This window comes from Dermacentor andersoni, chromosome 3 (genome assembly GCF_023375885.2).
Source record: "Dermacentor andersoni chromosome 3, qqDerAnde1_hic_scaffold, whole genome shotgun sequence".
NCBI classification, from domain to species: domain Eukaryota; kingdom Metazoa; phylum Arthropoda; class Arachnida; order Ixodida; family Ixodidae; genus Dermacentor; species Dermacentor andersoni.
The window spans coordinates 230,970,507-230,987,364 of record NC_092816.1 but is presented as its reverse complement, the minus strand read 5'-3'; the positions used below and the strand labels follow the sequence as shown (position 1 = coordinate 230,987,364).

Here is a 16,858-nt window from a genome sequence, read left to right as displayed (position 1 = left end):
ACGAGCTGCTGAATGGTCGAAGCAAAAGTTTTGAGACGCAGTGCGAGAGCGCAAGAAATCCGACAAGCTGTAGTGTTCGTGTGCTCAGTGCCCCCTGCAGAGTTTGTACATCCACTCTTCTGTTTTATTTAGTACCTCTTTCCCCGGACTCCTTGCTTGTATAGTGCTTGTCCTCATGGGTGTTATCGCTATGTTTTTCAAACTATGCGCCTAGTCATGACTATTAACGCAGGGTGAATTAATATGGCTTTCAAGCACCTACAGCGCCAGCAATGGCATCGGAATGAGGCGCGCCCAAACAGAACTAAGTTCGCAGACAATTACAGCTTACCGAATGTGAGCAAGAAAAGATTCACGGTGCGTGCCACACGTGCGTGGCGTCTATAGACAAACGTTTCCACAACGGAAAGCACCGAGTTTACTCATAGCGCTATCCGGCAAAATTTGGTTTGGCACGACCTCTTGTAGCTATAGCCGGCTCAACCTTTTCTATCATATGCATTATTGTATATGTATTTCACTCTAATAACTCAGTGCACCATTATGTACTGCTGAATACAGAACAATGTCTCTTAGCAACGTTTATTCCAAGAATTAGGCGACGTCGCTACATATCAGAGCAACTTGAACTTTAAACTTTATTTCTAATGATATGGTGAAGAAATCATACGCTCATCTAGCAGCCAGCTTTTGATTTGTCTCTGGATTGTTTGGCCTGCACACAAGCGGAGGAACTCAGCCCTGTGCATAAGTTGTCCCACAGATACCGTACATGTTAAAATTGAGCGTTTGAATCACGTACAGTACTCAGCTAGAACCACGAATCAGCACCTTTACTATTAGAAAATGAAAACGATGCTTAAAGAGGAGCCTGTTGCCCACTTCGGTAGTAATACCTGGCCTGTCACGTGTTTTGCCAGAGGCTCGTACTTAACACTCTCACAACGATAATTGTCATATCGAGTCTCGTGCAGTTGTCCTCGACTCGATTTGTTGTATTTATCAGATTTAGCAAAAGAGGTCTCGGGTGGATCGTGGTGCAAGGCTCCTGTAACGGACGAGCACGTACCCCACGTGCGCCACCGAGAACGGTGCACGAGTAGTGCGCCCGCATTGCGATCCTTGTTGGTATCGGTGATATGTTCGGAACCGATGCCGACATTGCGTAACAATTCCGATGATTTCATTCTGTTGCTTTCTTATAATCAACCGCTCTCGACTGGCGGATTCTATAATGATGACGGATCATCGCACGGACTTATTACGAAGAGGAAAAAGAATTGATTGTAATGTTATTCTGGTCCAAGTTTCATTGAATTGAAATCAGTTTGCAAAACTTAATTGAACTTAGATAATTGGAAAATACTGCAGGAAAGTAACTTTTAATGATAAGCTGCCTTTTGCCCGCAAACAAAACGGAGAATTCAGATAGGATTTACAACGTTCATTTACAAAACTTGTGATTCTAAAATAAAGCACATTGTAGCTGGGACTACAGGACTACAGGACAAATGAACTGTATTAACAGTTCATTTGTCGGCCATACAATAAACACTTTGCAATTTTGCAGACATACAAAAAAAAGCATAGAAATTTGTCAAAGCGCAGAGGAATCAGCACTTGACGCAGCGATATCCTGCTGCCCCGTCCTGAGAGGTGGACAATTCAGAAAAGAAAGACAAGTGCCTCCTCATCGGAGGTTCTTCTGTCTACAGTTAGCAAGAGGGCTCATCACAGCTGGCATGCACGTCAGCTCATTCTTAAGCAATCAAAGCCTGAGAGCCTGAGGAAACTCTGTCGCGGTTCTTAGCGTTGGTTTCGTAAAGCGCCGCGCTCTTCAAAACACCGGCATTAATAACTGTTGGGATTGCGGGAAGGTAGTGGTTTGAGTGCCGACGCTGCGCAATTACGGCGCCACGCAAGAACAGTAACCGGAGAGGCCTTTGAAGCAGCGCGCCACATCATTAGCAAGAACGAGATGTCGCCGCAAACACGCCCTCAACTGTACTTTGTCTTTGTTTTTTTTTTTTTTCATTGAAGAAAACTGTTTTTCTAACTCACAACATTAGGCATAGCGCTTTTATGCATTCATGTTGGTTTCACTACTACAGGTTGCATTCACTTTAAATCTATGCTGATCATTTCGACCACACACATTCGCTATGAAATTGTGATGCCTGTCGAAGCAAAGGCGACGTGCAGGACCGCCGTTGTTTTGTTCACTGCAGGCTGGATGTTTTCTTAGTCGCAGGGGCACTGGATATTTTTAAAGTCTTTTGCCGGCACAGTGATCAAGTCCAAAATTCATTACATGAAAACCAACGTCTGTGGTGACCTACAGCTCCAGACAAGCGCAGTTCCTATGGTAGGGACCTGGTTGCTCGTGCAAATCTAAACACAGACGCAAAGAGCCGGAAATGGCCGACGAAATCGATTCCGCACGCCTTGCTGCACATCACGCACGAGCGGCACTCTATTGCTCCAGCCCCCTTGCAGATGGCGTGCGCAATTTCAAGTACAGGACATTGTACAAAGCTTAGGCACTTTTGTGCACAGAAGAGGAATTCCCGAAGAAGGTGCTGCACGAAGCGGATTTCAGAGAATTGAAAGAATACTTTTCCAACTATTTGCAGCGGTACGACTTAAAATGAGCTGACTTACTGTTACGCGCCGGCTTGCTTCATGCTGAACACGAGGCCGCGCTTTCGCTTGTCGGCTGTGATGCTTTAGGTGCACGGTAACGAAACGCCACGCGGCTAGAATTATTCGAAAGGCGTGTCTCGTAATTATGGCGTGATTTCGCCACCTCAAGATTGCTGTCAATTAGTCAAAGTTAGTTAAAGAAAACCCTGCTCGGGACTTGCATGCGAAACGTTCATTGTAGGCAGCAGTGGCACATTCGAGGCTGCTTGTATTCCTAAAGTAACAATAACAGCAATAGTCGATGACCCATGGTTTACCCGAGGCGTAAAATGCTCACTGAACAAGAGGAATAGGGTTTACGGCAAAGCGAGTCGCTCAAACGGTTCCCAAGGACTGGGCAGACTACGAAAAAATTACTGGTTAAAAAAGGGCGTCAGTCTCCAAGGACAAATATTTTAATGAAACGCTCCCAACCTTAATAGAAACGGACTGTAAAATTTTTTTGAACGTAGTGAATCCTAAAAATAACACTTACTACGGGTATCGACGAGTGAAGATGACAGTGCTTCACTGGCAGAACACTTAGCTGCAAATTTTAATAAGCACTTCAGTATCGAGCACTATCGATCGCCTTCCGCACAAAACTAGTCCGGGTCCCGGTGGTGTCAGCGTCGATCTACAAAAATTAACCTGCCCTCATTCCCCCAAACTTCTCACCTTAATTTTCTAACAATCCATCGATTCTGGCTGTATACAAAACCATTGCAAATCTGTTTATGTCGCATCTATATTTAAATCTGGTAACAGTAATCAGTCAAACGACTACAGGTCAATGTCACCAATATCAATCTGACACAAATACTCGATTATATCATACACTCACAGGTAATGGGTCGGCTCAGCTGGAACAACTTGCTTCTTAATACTGAGCATGGTTACCGGAAAAACTTGTCATGCCGGACGCAACCTTTTGAGCTTGTACCATACCTAACAGACCTACAGAGAGCATTACACATGTACATTTACATTGTGCCATTTTTATTCATTTTTCAAAGACGTTTGGCCATGTTCCCCATATTCGACTGATCCTAGTACGACCAATTCGTAATCTGTCCCTCAATCACAAAACGACGGCGTGAATAGCAGAATTTCTAAACAATCGATACCGAGCGGTAAGGTTCAACGACTGCATATCTAATTCGGCTCGAATAATATATGGGGTGTCACAAGGGAGCGGGCTAAGCCCGCTTCTTGCATCAATAGCATGGCACCTATGATGCATTCCTCTATCGGTCTTATCGTGGGCGAGTGCGTGATTTATAGGCGAACAGCTTTCCCAGTCGATGTCACAGAATTACAGCCTGATGTAGCAAGGTAAAAGGAATGGTGCAGCAATTGGCAAGTGAAAATTAGTCTTACTCCCATTCTGTCTGCGTGTTTCAGCTCATAAATTCGTGCTAAATTAGCTCATAATATTTCTTATAAGCATAATACCTTACATACCTGTGAAATCTATAGAAATTTAATTTTTAAAAGGGACGATCCAGAGAAGAAAATTTAGGTTTGATAGACGCTTCTTAAGACGTAAGAAAAACAAGATCAGAACACGAGAAGTCTGCTGATACGCCATCTTCATCACTGTTGGCGTCACACAAGCTGAGCCTGGGACATTCATGCAAATATTCCTGCCGCAAATTACGGCACTTTACTCCTTCGGTGGCATGTGTCTTTTAACGTGCTCTTGCTAAGTAGTGGTGATCAAAAGCAGAAAAGTATTTTTAGCGAGAAAAATTTCTTCCTGAGCAGCCTTACTTGACCTCGCTGAATATGAAATGGGGAAATGGTGAATGACAATAGCTCCATTTGAAGAACCTTCCTCCACCGTACGGGCTTCCGCAGAGCTGATTTTTCTCGAAAAATATGTTTGCGACGTACGTTCACGATTGCATTGCACGCTGGCACCGGCCCTTTGGCGTGTTCTTCTTGAAATTCAAGGCGATTGCGAAACATGTAATTCGTGTATGGCACTGCATCCTGAACCACACCTTCTGTAAGGAGCAGTGTAATGGCGCTTTCTAGTAGAGTTCATTGCTGAAATGCAATTCTAGCGCACGGCTCACGAAATTTCGCATGCAAGTCTCATATAGACTGCATGCTAAATGCATACCTCAATGGACACGCCCCTAACGCGATATTTTTTTCCATCTCAGCATTCAAAAGAGGCCCAATATTTGCTTGGGATCGTAAGTGTAATTGGGTTGAGGAGAGTGCAGATCATAGAAGTCTTGCGACACCAGTGGCCGACTAATCGAAAGAAAGTTGGCTTGCCAAGGGTACAGTGCGACCAGACTCGAGTATAGGACGTCTCACAACAAGCTTTGTCGCTTGTACATTTTGCTGTAATAGAAAGTTTGTCAGTAAAGAGGACTCATCGTGGACATAAAAACAGACGTAACATGCAAACACGTTTTTCCAGGTACAGCGCTCACCTAGTTTTTGACATTGAATTCACTGGAACACCACACCTACAATTAAATGCAGCAGCCCTGTTGGATAACAAAAATTCATACATTATGACTTTACAATCAAATCAAAAGCCGGGAGCTGTCGCTAAATTCAGAGGAATAAACAAGACGAATTACATTCCACAAAGTATTATCAGTTAAAAATTAAGTCCATCAAAAGAAGGCTTTGTCTTGAAGCAAAGATGAGATTTTTGCGAAAATGAATACGGATGCTGTGTGCCATTTACAAAGCTTGGCATGCTTAGGACCTCACTGCTAGGCCACTGTGAGGCGAATACTTAACGGTTTGCTTGGCGCAGTGTTCTGTCGCGTTAATGGGCACGCACATCTTGTGGCATGTCGCTGGCCACTGTCCGAACAAATCTAAACACATTCGCGGTGTGCGCACCAGCCGCGCGCACAGTGCCGAAAAACTGTGCAGTCAGCATCCACAGTGAACTTCCCGGCCGCAGCGTGAGCCACAGCAATGGAAAACCCAGCGTCGCTGTAGCTGCCTCTGTGCCATCGCTTGGTACAGCGGTCAATTATATGCTGTGCGCAAGTTTTGCGCCTTATTGACGTAAAAGGGTCCTCTCATGCACGTTCTCGCTTTTATAATGGTGCGAAATTTCCAGGCAAACAGAACCGCGCGGTAGCACAAATAGCAGACAGGCCGAATTCCATGTCAGGCAGCTTATTCTTTGAGAACAAGGAAATTTGAGAACGAGCTAAGGACCGTTGCACGATCGACGGAAAAGAAGAAAAAAAAAAACGTAACGCTACCAGATAATCATAGGCGGCAAACAGGCCTTACTGATACTCTAGTCCAGCTTAAAAGGAAGAATGAGTAAGGCGCACGGCAGATACTGCATGGAGGCCTATCTTAGAAAGGGATGCCAGTGGATCGCAATTGCTGTCGTGACGGGCACGCTGATGCGAGTGCCAACCTTTGAGGGATGGCACAGATACCGCACACGTATGACAGAGATTAACCTGCAGCTCAATCGGAGAGGCCTTCGTCCTCAATGGCGGTGATGATGGCGATGACTTCTTTGTCTCATTTTTCTTGTAATTCCATATCCGTGACGTTTGAAGGGGCTTATTTCGAAAAAGAACGTGAAACACTAAAGTAAATTGTGGGCTTCTAAGCGTCAGAACCAGGATATTATTATTAGGCACGCCGTCAGTAATAATTTGGACAACTTAGGGTTCTTCAACGCGCCCCCAATGCAAAGTGCACTAGAGCTGTTTTTTTTTTGTTGTTTTCGATTTCAAGCCCTTCAAAATGCAGCTGCCGCAGCTGGGATTTGATCTCGCGGCTTCGGTCGGCGCGAAACACCAAACGCTTCCATAGCGCAAATGTAAGAACAAGCCTACTTGCCTATGATGTAATCGTATTCCTTGTAAATTCCTGGTGGCGAGATGTCAAAGTACTCCGGTTGCTGCTCAGGTTTGAGGTGGGTAAAGAGCAGAGTCACGGCTAGGATGTCCGCCTTGGTCAGCATGGTCGGACAAACCGCAGGGTTTACTCGGGGCGTCCCTGAAGTCTCGAACCGTTCGTGCGCTTGTTTTGAATCACCACCCAGCGCTCGTCGGCGTGCACAGTCACTTATTCCGAGGCTTCACCTCTAAAGGCAAAATGTTCCGCTTCACGTAGGCCCCCACAAGTGCGCCGCGAGCAGTATTTGCGCGCCTTGAAGTCGCCCGATCCTCCACTCCAACGTGAAGGCCTACGAAGCGCTGCCGCTTCGTTGCTCTTATCCTCGGAATTAAAAGAAGCACACAGCGTTGAATATTTGCCAATTTAGACAAAAAATAAATTTCCAACGCACTCAACCTTCCCTCCGTCGTCAAATGAGTGACGTTGGAAATCGACGTGCTTCCGCTGTGGCGCCAAGGCTTCCGCGCGACCTTACATGCGGTAAGCGCACGCGATTGAACTCGCACCGGGCCGACACATGAGCAACGGACCGTGGGGGGGCAGCCAGCCGTGTGCCAGCCTATATAACGTCAGTGTTCTCCTCCCCTCCCTGGCTCTCACTTACGCGCCTCTCCGCCACTCGCGAGTTTCGCCGATTAGAGAAAGTTCTTTCACAGAAATCAACCGCTTCCACATCCTCTCCACCTGTCTCTCTCTCTCTCTCCTTTCTGCATTAAAAACATTTTTTTTTTCACCTAATCACCGTAAGAACACTTTAATGGATAGACCTTACGCGTTTATCCTTCTTTTCCCGGTAAGAGCGAGTACATCGACGTTTTCACTGCCAGTCGCTACTCCTTCCTTCAATTTGGGGCCACCTCCTTTCCCGCGGCAGAGGCAGTCACAGAAGCGCTTGCGCATCACCCTACGTCGAGATGGCGATTCCTTGTGCCTCTGGCATGCCCGGCGCGGCGAGTCGTAATTCGGCTAAGAAGGCTCTAATTGCGGTCCTTTCTCTTTGTTCTTTGTGTGCAGGCACTTCCCTCGACTCACATCTGACTTAAAGTAGGAAAACCACTCGGCTCTTAGGAGCAGCCACGTAACCTTCCTTTAATTTGTCTCTCGTTTTTTTTTTTTTGTGATTGCCATCTTAGTCGCCACATTGTGCACATCCTTGGCGGCATGATATATATTCTATTCTCTACGCGCACTGATATCTCGCCAATGCTAGAAACAATGTGACAATAGCTGTCGTTTACTAGTTGGAAAGTACGATTACAACAGCAAAGTGAAGTGGTGTCTAGAAAGTCAATGGTTAGCAAAGCTTTCTGGCGTTAGTTTTGTCACTTTATCGTAATCGACAAGTGTTCTTGTATCGTAAGCGCGTTTCACTATGTGGTTTTGAAGATGTTAAGATCATTTCTTCTCCGATATTGTAATGCGCCTAATGGAACTGAGCAAGGCTGTTAACACATAAGGACCCACTGGAGAAGACCACGGCACGCAAGTTCCTTTACTAAACGTGAGATCATTTTGTTATTACCAGTTGTATAAGCCGAAGTAGGAATTTCGCCGACATGTTGAACTGGAAGTCTGGCTGTTGGGATTAATATTGCCAAAGACAAGATTTACTCGTGAATTAGTCGTCTGATGCCAGGACCTGCCCAGCTAATCAATGTTGCCGCACAGCTTACCTTACGTCTCATTTATCGAGAGAAGCACCAAACTGCTTCTTGCACCTAACTATTAGTAGGTTACGCGTCTTCTGCCTCCGTCAACTACCGTTGTGCTCTACTGGAGCAGTTTCCGTGAAACCCAACCGGAAAGTGCACAGCCAGCATCTAAAGCATTTCTTGCGAACAATAGCCTTGCCTGAAATGTGGTAAAGTTGACGAGTAGCCGGTTCCGCACATCAACGCTGCTCTGTGCAGTGCGACACGAGTTTACGTGCAGGCGACACGAATCCGATACGAATAGTAAGCATGGAGCACAATATGTAATGTCTAACAGTTAACCGCAGCATGTGCGTATTTACAGCAGCTTTATTTATTTCTGCGCAATTAGGCGCCACTCCTGTACTCAACCATCAGTACAAAAAAGTACAGTTCATTATCACGAAGAAAGAGTTAATCTCAAACAAAAGATTGCTAACTGGCATTATAATTATTATGCTGGTTTTCACTTGTTTGACGGTTCCGCCCCCGTCCTACCCCCCTTGTGTAATGTCCGTGCGGGACCTTTAAGGGTACAATAAATGTTGATGATGGCGGTGATTAAAAGCTGCACTAATAACCTCTCAACATGTTTAGAGCTAGGTTGCAAACATTCTTTCCAAGAATGAATCACTGCTGTTTTAAATAGAGCTGAACAAGAAACGTCAAATAAACGATTATGGAAAAACGAGCAGAAGTAGTGGTAAAAAAAAAATCTCCGAAAGAACTTGTGGGCTGAAAACATCTGTAAACGGGTCAGTTTTTATCTTTCCTTGACAAGAATACCTAAAACCTAAATCGAGTACAAAAACTTGCATTATCCATTTTGTTCCTGCATTTTTTTCGAAAGCGGTTGTCCTTATTTCGCTCCTCATAATTTTCGACAGTTTCTTTAGCAGATGGATACCAGCAAAAAGACTTTGTTAGTCATTTGTTGGTAAAAAAATCGGTTAGTTCCCTTTTGTAATAAGAATACGAATATGAATAGTAAGTGTGTAATATTCGATTCGTATTCGAAACTTGCGATATTCGCCCCGCCCTGCTAAGATGGTTTACCTCATTTTTTTAACTCTTTTAACATCAAACAGCTCACAGGGTGGTAATGTTCACAAGTATTTCATAGAACATGAAGTTTCCGAACTGCACCCGCTGTAGGCAGGCAATTCAATCCGCGACACCATGCTCCGTAGGAAAACGTCACTACCGCCCCTCGGTGAGGAAGTTTTTAAGTTTCAAGCTCCGCGGCTATCTTCACGTGCCACAATTGAAGGAAGGCTTTAATTCGTGAGCATTCGAACTACAAGGGTTCGGTGTGCGATGACACGCACCATCACGTCTCGCCAAATGTTGTTCATAAGTGAATACGGCGTGACGTGTTGTTCGCAGCAACGCGCACGCTCTGCTTTCCTGGCGGTGGTGCGAAGAGTCGGCGCATGCAAAAGAGGCTGCTGGCGGTGGCTCACTCACCGCGCTGGCCGCTCACCGGCGAGCGGAATGCACGAAAACGCCAGCCAGGCCAAATCATATTCAGTCTCGTTCCCGCGCCGTCTCAAGGCCATCCCGGCTCGTACTCTGCTCCACACGTTCTCGAGAAGGTCCGGATGCCTTCTTCGCGACCACTGCGCGGCGGCAGCGCCTCAACCGCACGCAACTCACTGGCACGTGTCTGCGCTCTAGCCCATCGAGCATTCATTATTCGGGTGTTCTCGTAAAGCACACGAATTCACTTTCCATATTGTACTTAACGCTAACATACCGTAGCGACGCGATGCCACGCTGTCGAAATGTCCACGCTCCTAAACAATTTTTTTTTTCTGCGAGATACCCTAAAATTTAGTTACCTGTACGAATGCTACAATGTTGAATCGTATACATTACAATGACGTCTACTTGCGGGCAACTAGTATTATTACCAACTATTTCTTCTCCCGAAACAAAATAATGTATTCCTAAAGCTACCTGTGTTCCCGTAAACAAAACTAAATATGAACAGACACTCTAGTTTTCTTGGAGCTTCTCTTCACTGGAGTCAAGTGCGTTCTATATTTTATTTTTACGTTCCTTTGTCGACAGAAGCTTGATCAAGAAAAACGTCGCGCTTCCTTTCATTTGCGGGAACGCAATGAAACTTTCTTCTAATATTTATTTATTTATTTATTTATAGTACCGTTAGTGCTTCCAGTGAAGCATTACGGAGGCGAGGGATAATAGATACATATAGTTATAGAAAGAAAAGAAAGATGGTTTATAATCAGATAATATTGCATGGTAATATGTAAAAAAAAAAGATTGAAGGCTAGAGAGTTAAGTTAAATAGATAAAGGCAAAGGGAAAGACAGGGAGGCTAACCAAAGATTAAATCCGGTTGGGTACACTGTAATGGGGGAGGGGCAAATGGATGCGATAGGTGAAAGAGAGAAAGGGATAAAAAATGAAAAAAATCACACACACACACGCACACGCACGTACGCACGATATACACTAACTGTTCCTGTGGGCACGGTGACGCAGCCTGCAAAGTCGTCCCTAGGGTTACGCAGTGTCACCGTACAATCCTACGTCACACAGTGTACAGTCACAATTTATGGGAAAGTCCCGCGTCTTTTAAGTACCGCAGCATCGTGTTCATAGCGGATCGCGCTGATGTTCACGTAGGCCAGTTTCCAAGGATCTTGTTTTCTTCATTGGGCGCTTGTCCAGTTTGTCTAGGGTGGCTGAGAGCACTGCTCTTTGCGGGTTGAAACGAGCGCACTGACAAAGAAGGTGCGCGATTGTTTCATTGGACCCGCGGAAGTCACAGAGTGGGTTGTTGGCCATTCCGATAATGAAGGGGTGCGCATTTAAAAATGCTGCTCCAAGCCATAGACGGACTAGAAGGGTGCAATTACGTCGTGGAAGCTCGGGCGGAATACGGAGCTGTAAATTAGGGTCCAGGGTATGAAGGTGTGCACTTGTGAACTCGGATGAATTCTATTGAGCTAATGTCACGTCACGCGCATAGTGCGGAAAGTTTTTTCACCGCGTCGACTCTCGAAAGAGGAATAGCAACGCAGCTGATGCCGTTATGGGCAGATCGAGCAGCTGCGTCTGCTCGATCATTGCCATGTATTTCACAGTGACTAGGCAACCACTGATATATTATATTGTGTCCTTCGTGAACTAAGCGATGGTGGAATTATCTGATCACTGTGACGAGCTGCTCATGTGATCCATGGCGCAGTGCTGGGAGTGCACTCTGTGGGGCTACCTTGGAATCACAGACCATGCATGCGGTGGTTTCTCCTGAATGAAATGAAGAGCCGCACGCAGGGCTGCCAGTTTAGCAGCTGTCGATGATGATACATGTGATGTTTTTAGCTTAACTTTGACGGATCTTGTTGGTATCACCATAGCGGCAGCTGAACTTGCATATGTGACTGAGCCATCGATGTAAACGTGTACGCGGCCATAGTGCACCTCATGTAAAAGTTCTAATGTGGCCTGCTTCAGGGCAAACGACGGCACGTTAGCTGTCTTCATGATTCCTCGGATGGTGAGGCGTATTTCAGGTCTGTGAAGGTACCATAAAGGTGAGGATGGTCTTACTGCGGGCATGTAGTTCGACGGCAATGAAGTACGATTGGCAACAATTATACGACTGAAAGTTGCGTGTGGCCTTTTTGCGGGTAAAGCGGCAAGATGGGGAGAGGTAGTCGGGCAACGTGCCGAATATGCGTCCTGAGAGCGTCGGTTGCCAAGTACGTCGATATTGGGTGATCTGGAGCTATGACAATCGTTGCCGCTGTAGACGCACACCTCGGAAGACCGAGACACGTCCTTAGGGCTTGAGCTTGTAGTCCCTGGAGTGCACGCAGGTTTGTTTTGCAGGTGTTACCAAGCACAGGGCGGCTGTATCTTGTGAAACCGAGGAACAAGGCATTATAAAGCTGTAGCATTGACCGCACCGATGCGCCCCACGACTTTCCGCCGATAAATTTGAGATCTATTATTGTCACTAACCTCTTCTTCAGGTATGAAACGTGCGGGCTCCGTGATAGCTCACGGTCGATAATTGCCACTAAAAAGTGGTGTTTCCGTGCGTTTGCAACTGCTTGCCCATTGAAACTTACAGAATAACGCTTCATTGTCTTCTGAGTGAATGTAATAAGGCAGCATTTCTCTGAAGACAGCTCTAAGTTCCGTTTTCGCAAGTACAGTGATGTTAACGTAGCTGCCTTTTGTAGCCATTGTCGTACCTGCAGTCGTGTTACAGCAGACACCTAAGTGCAGATGTCATAGGCATACATTGATAGTTGAACTGTGTTGGGCAAGCATCTGACTAGGCCAACGAGCATTAGGTTGAATAGCATCGGGCTCCAGCACTCCGCCTTGTGGTATTCCACGGAATGTTTGGTGTTGAGTCGTGGCGTCATCCTCGGTCATCACGAAGAAATGCCTCTCGGTCAACTAACTGCACAGCAACTGAAAAGTGCGGCCACCGATTCCGGCTTTAATCAGAGCCTCTATAATTACATAATGTGCTATATTATCATAGGCGCCTTTTATGTCAAGTAATAATGCTGCAGTGAGTCGTGTCAGACGTTTCTGATTTTGAACAAACGTGACCAAATCGACGACATTACCTATGCATGAGCGCCCACGCCGGAAGCCAGCGATAGCATCTGGGTACACGTTGTAATTTTCAAGGTACCATTCCAGGTGCGTCAAAATAATTATTTTAATTATTTTCCCTATGCAACTGGCCAGAGCGATGTGGCGGTACGATGAGAAATCTAACGGTGGTTTATCATGTTTAACAAGTGCAACCAAGCGGCGGCATCTCCATTCACGTGGAACCAAACCGTTGCGCAATCACTCGTAACGGTTTAGCAGCATGAGTCGTGCTTTCTGCCCAAGACTGGCGAGCGCCGCATAGGTAACGCTGTCCGGCCCAGGTGACGAAGAGCGCCTGCAAGACGCCAGTGCCGCCTCAAGCTCCTCCACCGAAGACATTACATCCATGCGGGAATACGGAGGCACAGGAGTGGCACATAGTGTAAGTGCGCGTAGGAGCTACAAGCTGGCAAGTCTTGAGAATTCTTCAGCAATGTCAATTTCTCTGTCACCTTGGTGCAAAGCGAGAGATTTGAAAGGAACACGCTGTTCCGGTGTTACACGAAGTCCACGCACGGTTCTCCATATCTGAGATAATCGCTGACATATATCCAACTATTCAGAGAAACGCTTCCATCTTTGAGATTGTAGTACGTCAATGCGGTGTTGAATCGTCTTTTGCATCCGCCTTGCCTCTCTCAGATCGTGGATGGGTTTAGTTCTCCTGCATCTTCTTTCAGCCCACCAGCGAATCATTCGCTCGAAGTTGCGGCAGTTCGGCTTCAAATGCTTCGTATTTCCGAAAAGGCTGAAAATTGCGCGTAGTCTCTTGCATGGCTTCTTGAATTTCACGGTCCAGACTTGAATGGTTCCCTTGCTGACATACTTCCTCCATGTGCGACCGAAACGCCGATCAGTCAGTTCGCCGGAGGGTCCTGCAGGAGCGTTTAAATAGTCCCTTGATCTTCAGGTATGTGGGAATATAGTGGCTTCCATGTGATTCGGTGTCTGGAAACCATTGCACGTTTCTTTCAAGACGCCGAGAAACCAGGGTCAAGCCTAGGCAGCAGTGTAAGCCCGCGTGAATATGTCGGACTACCATCGTTGAGGCAGTAATTTTCGTGCTGTGTGGCGAAGGATGCTTGTCTCCTTCCCCTGGAGTCCATCTTCAAACTCCTTCAAAGCGGACGGTGAGCATTAAAATCTCCGGTGTGAATCGCGGGGCCAGGTGTCGCTGATAGCAATTCGTGCAGTCGTTTAGAGTCGAAGCCATTTGAAGGACTAATTTAACCAGCGACGAGTGTGAACGTGAGCTTCTTCATTTTTACAGTGAAGCAAACGTGCTGGTTGTCATTGTGAGGCGCGACTGGGTGCAACACGTATGTGAGATCACATCTAATATATACAATGACCTTGCTCACATCACCGCAGGTAGAGGACGTGAATGCCTCATAGCCAGAAATAGGTATGATATTCTGCACTTTCGCTTCGCAAATTACGAGGATGGGAAAACGCTTTTCGAAGACAAAGCGTCTAAAATATTAAATTCTCACTTTGAGACCGCAGGCATTCCGCTACAATAGAGATGCTTTCTTGACTTCTTTGTGGAAGGGCAGCGAGGGCCGGGCCATGTTGCTATGCGATGCTTTCAAGTACTGGAGTCAGCGCGTCCAGTACTTGCAGTGCGCTACGAGCAGCCGGAGTGTCCATGTTTGTCAGTAGTAGACGCATGACATTCGTGAGCGACTTGAGAATTGCAATCACTTCTGAATCCTTGTCTCACAATTGGTCAACTGAAGCGACATTGGACTTTAAGTGGCGAGTAGTGTGCTGTGGCTCTGGTGCGTGGCATGTCTTCGGCAGTGCTGGCCACACCTCACTTGATGAAACATGAATAACATATGACCGCTTTTTTCGTTGACATTCGTGTTCTTACTGCAGACAGATGGAACAAGAGGTGGCGTTGCCGGACGAGACAGTTCGCTTGAACTGGAAGAGGATTTCGTAGACTTTTGTTTCCGGGAGCGATGTCGCCTTATCGCCGAAGAAGCATATCTGTGTGATGATCCGTCTCTGGCCACCTTACTCAAGATTTTCTGCTCTTTCTTTAGGCGCAAACAGTTTTTTGAGGACGCAGCGTGTTAACCTTGACAATCTGGGCACTTGAGTTATGTTGCACGGCAAGTGTCAGTGTCGTGTTGTTCGGAACATCGTGTGCATATGTTCTGTTTCGGCAGACAGCGCTCACATCTGCAATTCTTTGACACCTTCTGCTCTGAAGTGGTTTGGGTACGAAAGGTCGTGCCACATGCTGAAAGTGGCCGACCTTTACATGTGATGGTAGGCAGTCACATTTAAACACGAGCCTTACACAGGTGGACTTGCCAAGGCGCCGAGCTTGCAGTAAAGCAACACCATCTGTCGCAGGTTTGATAAAGTTGGCAGGTCGCTGTCGCTAATCGATGTGTCAATATCATAAACAACACCAGCCGTGGTTTCGTTGTCCTGCGGAATGAGGTAGTGGACATTGATGTTGCCCAGCAGCGTTACTGCCAGTACTGATTGCGCTTCGGTTGTGCACATCAATAGCCAGGACGTTCTTTCGAGTATTAATTCTGATATCCTTGATTTCTCCTGAGACAAGAGCCTCCAGAGAAACCGAAATCGCTTGTCGATTAAGGCGGTTGAGGTTGTCGGCAGGTGTGTCCGGCACAAACAGAATTGTGCGCGCCCATGGCCTTCGCTGTGGCATGACGGTAGACTTACTTGACGAAGACCGTCCGCTGATGTTCTTTCTCTTGGCCTTCCGGTGTACCACTATTTCGAAGCCTTCGTCATCTGAGGCGTCATCGCTTGAGCTGGAGTACAACACAGTGTCCTCGCTGTCAGCTTTACTAGGAGGGAAATTTCTCTTCCTCGGACCGGTTCCTGCCGAAGCAGTCACGTCGCGTCGGCATTCTGCCGACTCCACTTTCACTGCAGTGGCATTCGGAGCAGCGTCTCCCAGTAAAACGCGAGATAAAGCCGAAAATACTGCAGCGCGAAGGAACAGGGATCTCCACAAGAATGACTTCTTTGGAAGTTAGAGCAAGACAATAAGCACATGATCGTAGCAAAAATAAATGCAGACAACAAAAAGCAGAAAACATGGATAATAAATAACGTGTGACACGGTGTCAATACATAGTGCAAGTTAGAGTGAGACTATAAGCGCTTAATAATGTCAAAATAAAGCACAATGTACTTTAGTTCAGGAATGTTGTACAATGTAAGTAACACATTAGCTTGCTTTCGGAATTGTGTATAAAGACTCACCAAGGTAATTTCTAATAGTATCAAGGCAACACTTGACTTCAGTCAACTAAGAGCTGGCTTCAGGAAGGGGCATTCTACAATGGGTCACATACCTATCAGCGATCAGGTAATTGAAAAGTCTGTGGATTCTCTAAGTGGCTTTCATAAACTACGAAATGCCAATTTTTCTTTTCATATACCTTCCTCCATCTTGCGATATTCCGTAGGACTTATTTGCCATTTTCAGTATCTCAGTGCCTCGAATTGTTGAATAATTCTCCTGGCACTGAGATCTGCTAGCCTCCTGGCAAACTCAAATGGTAGAGCGACCGCCCTGGAAATGCATTGGTCGCCGGCCCGAATCTCGGACCAGGACGATTTCTTCCTCAACTGCAAAGCCTTCGTTCCAAGAAACCCGTGCATATTTCCTCTGTTTATTCGTGTGCATGCGCGCGTGAATGCGGGAGTGCGAAATTGTGCCTAATTGCTTAAATATAACAAGCTGCCAACTAGCCCGACAGCAACCTCTACTATTTTACTGGTCGATTTTGCAAATGCTGTCTGTGAGCGAACAGTACACGCACCACCGTTTATTTGTGTAGAGCTTTTCATATTTTACCGCAGCTTTCTGTTTCCTTTTCTTGCCCAAATCAGTTTGCTGCGCGAAATCCTAGTAGCTTTACAAAATCCTT

At 46.2% G+C, this 16,858-nt stretch overlaps 1 protein-coding gene across 1 annotated transcript in view; it reads right to left on the bottom strand.

The window, feature by feature from the left end:
• The window catches only part of LOC126536494 (glucose dehydrogenase [FAD, quinone]-like), a 187,661-nt gene extending 180,359 nt beyond the window's left edge, over positions 1-7,302 (bottom strand). Inside the window, exon 1 of the mRNA XM_050183489.3 lies at positions 6,529-7,302. Coding sequence (XP_050039446.2) covers positions 6,529-6,652 — 124 coding nt within the window. The 5' untranslated portion in view covers positions 6,653-7,302. The remainder of the gene's footprint in view (positions 1-6,528) is intronic.
• Between the last annotated feature and the right edge of the window lie 9,556 nt (positions 7,303-16,858).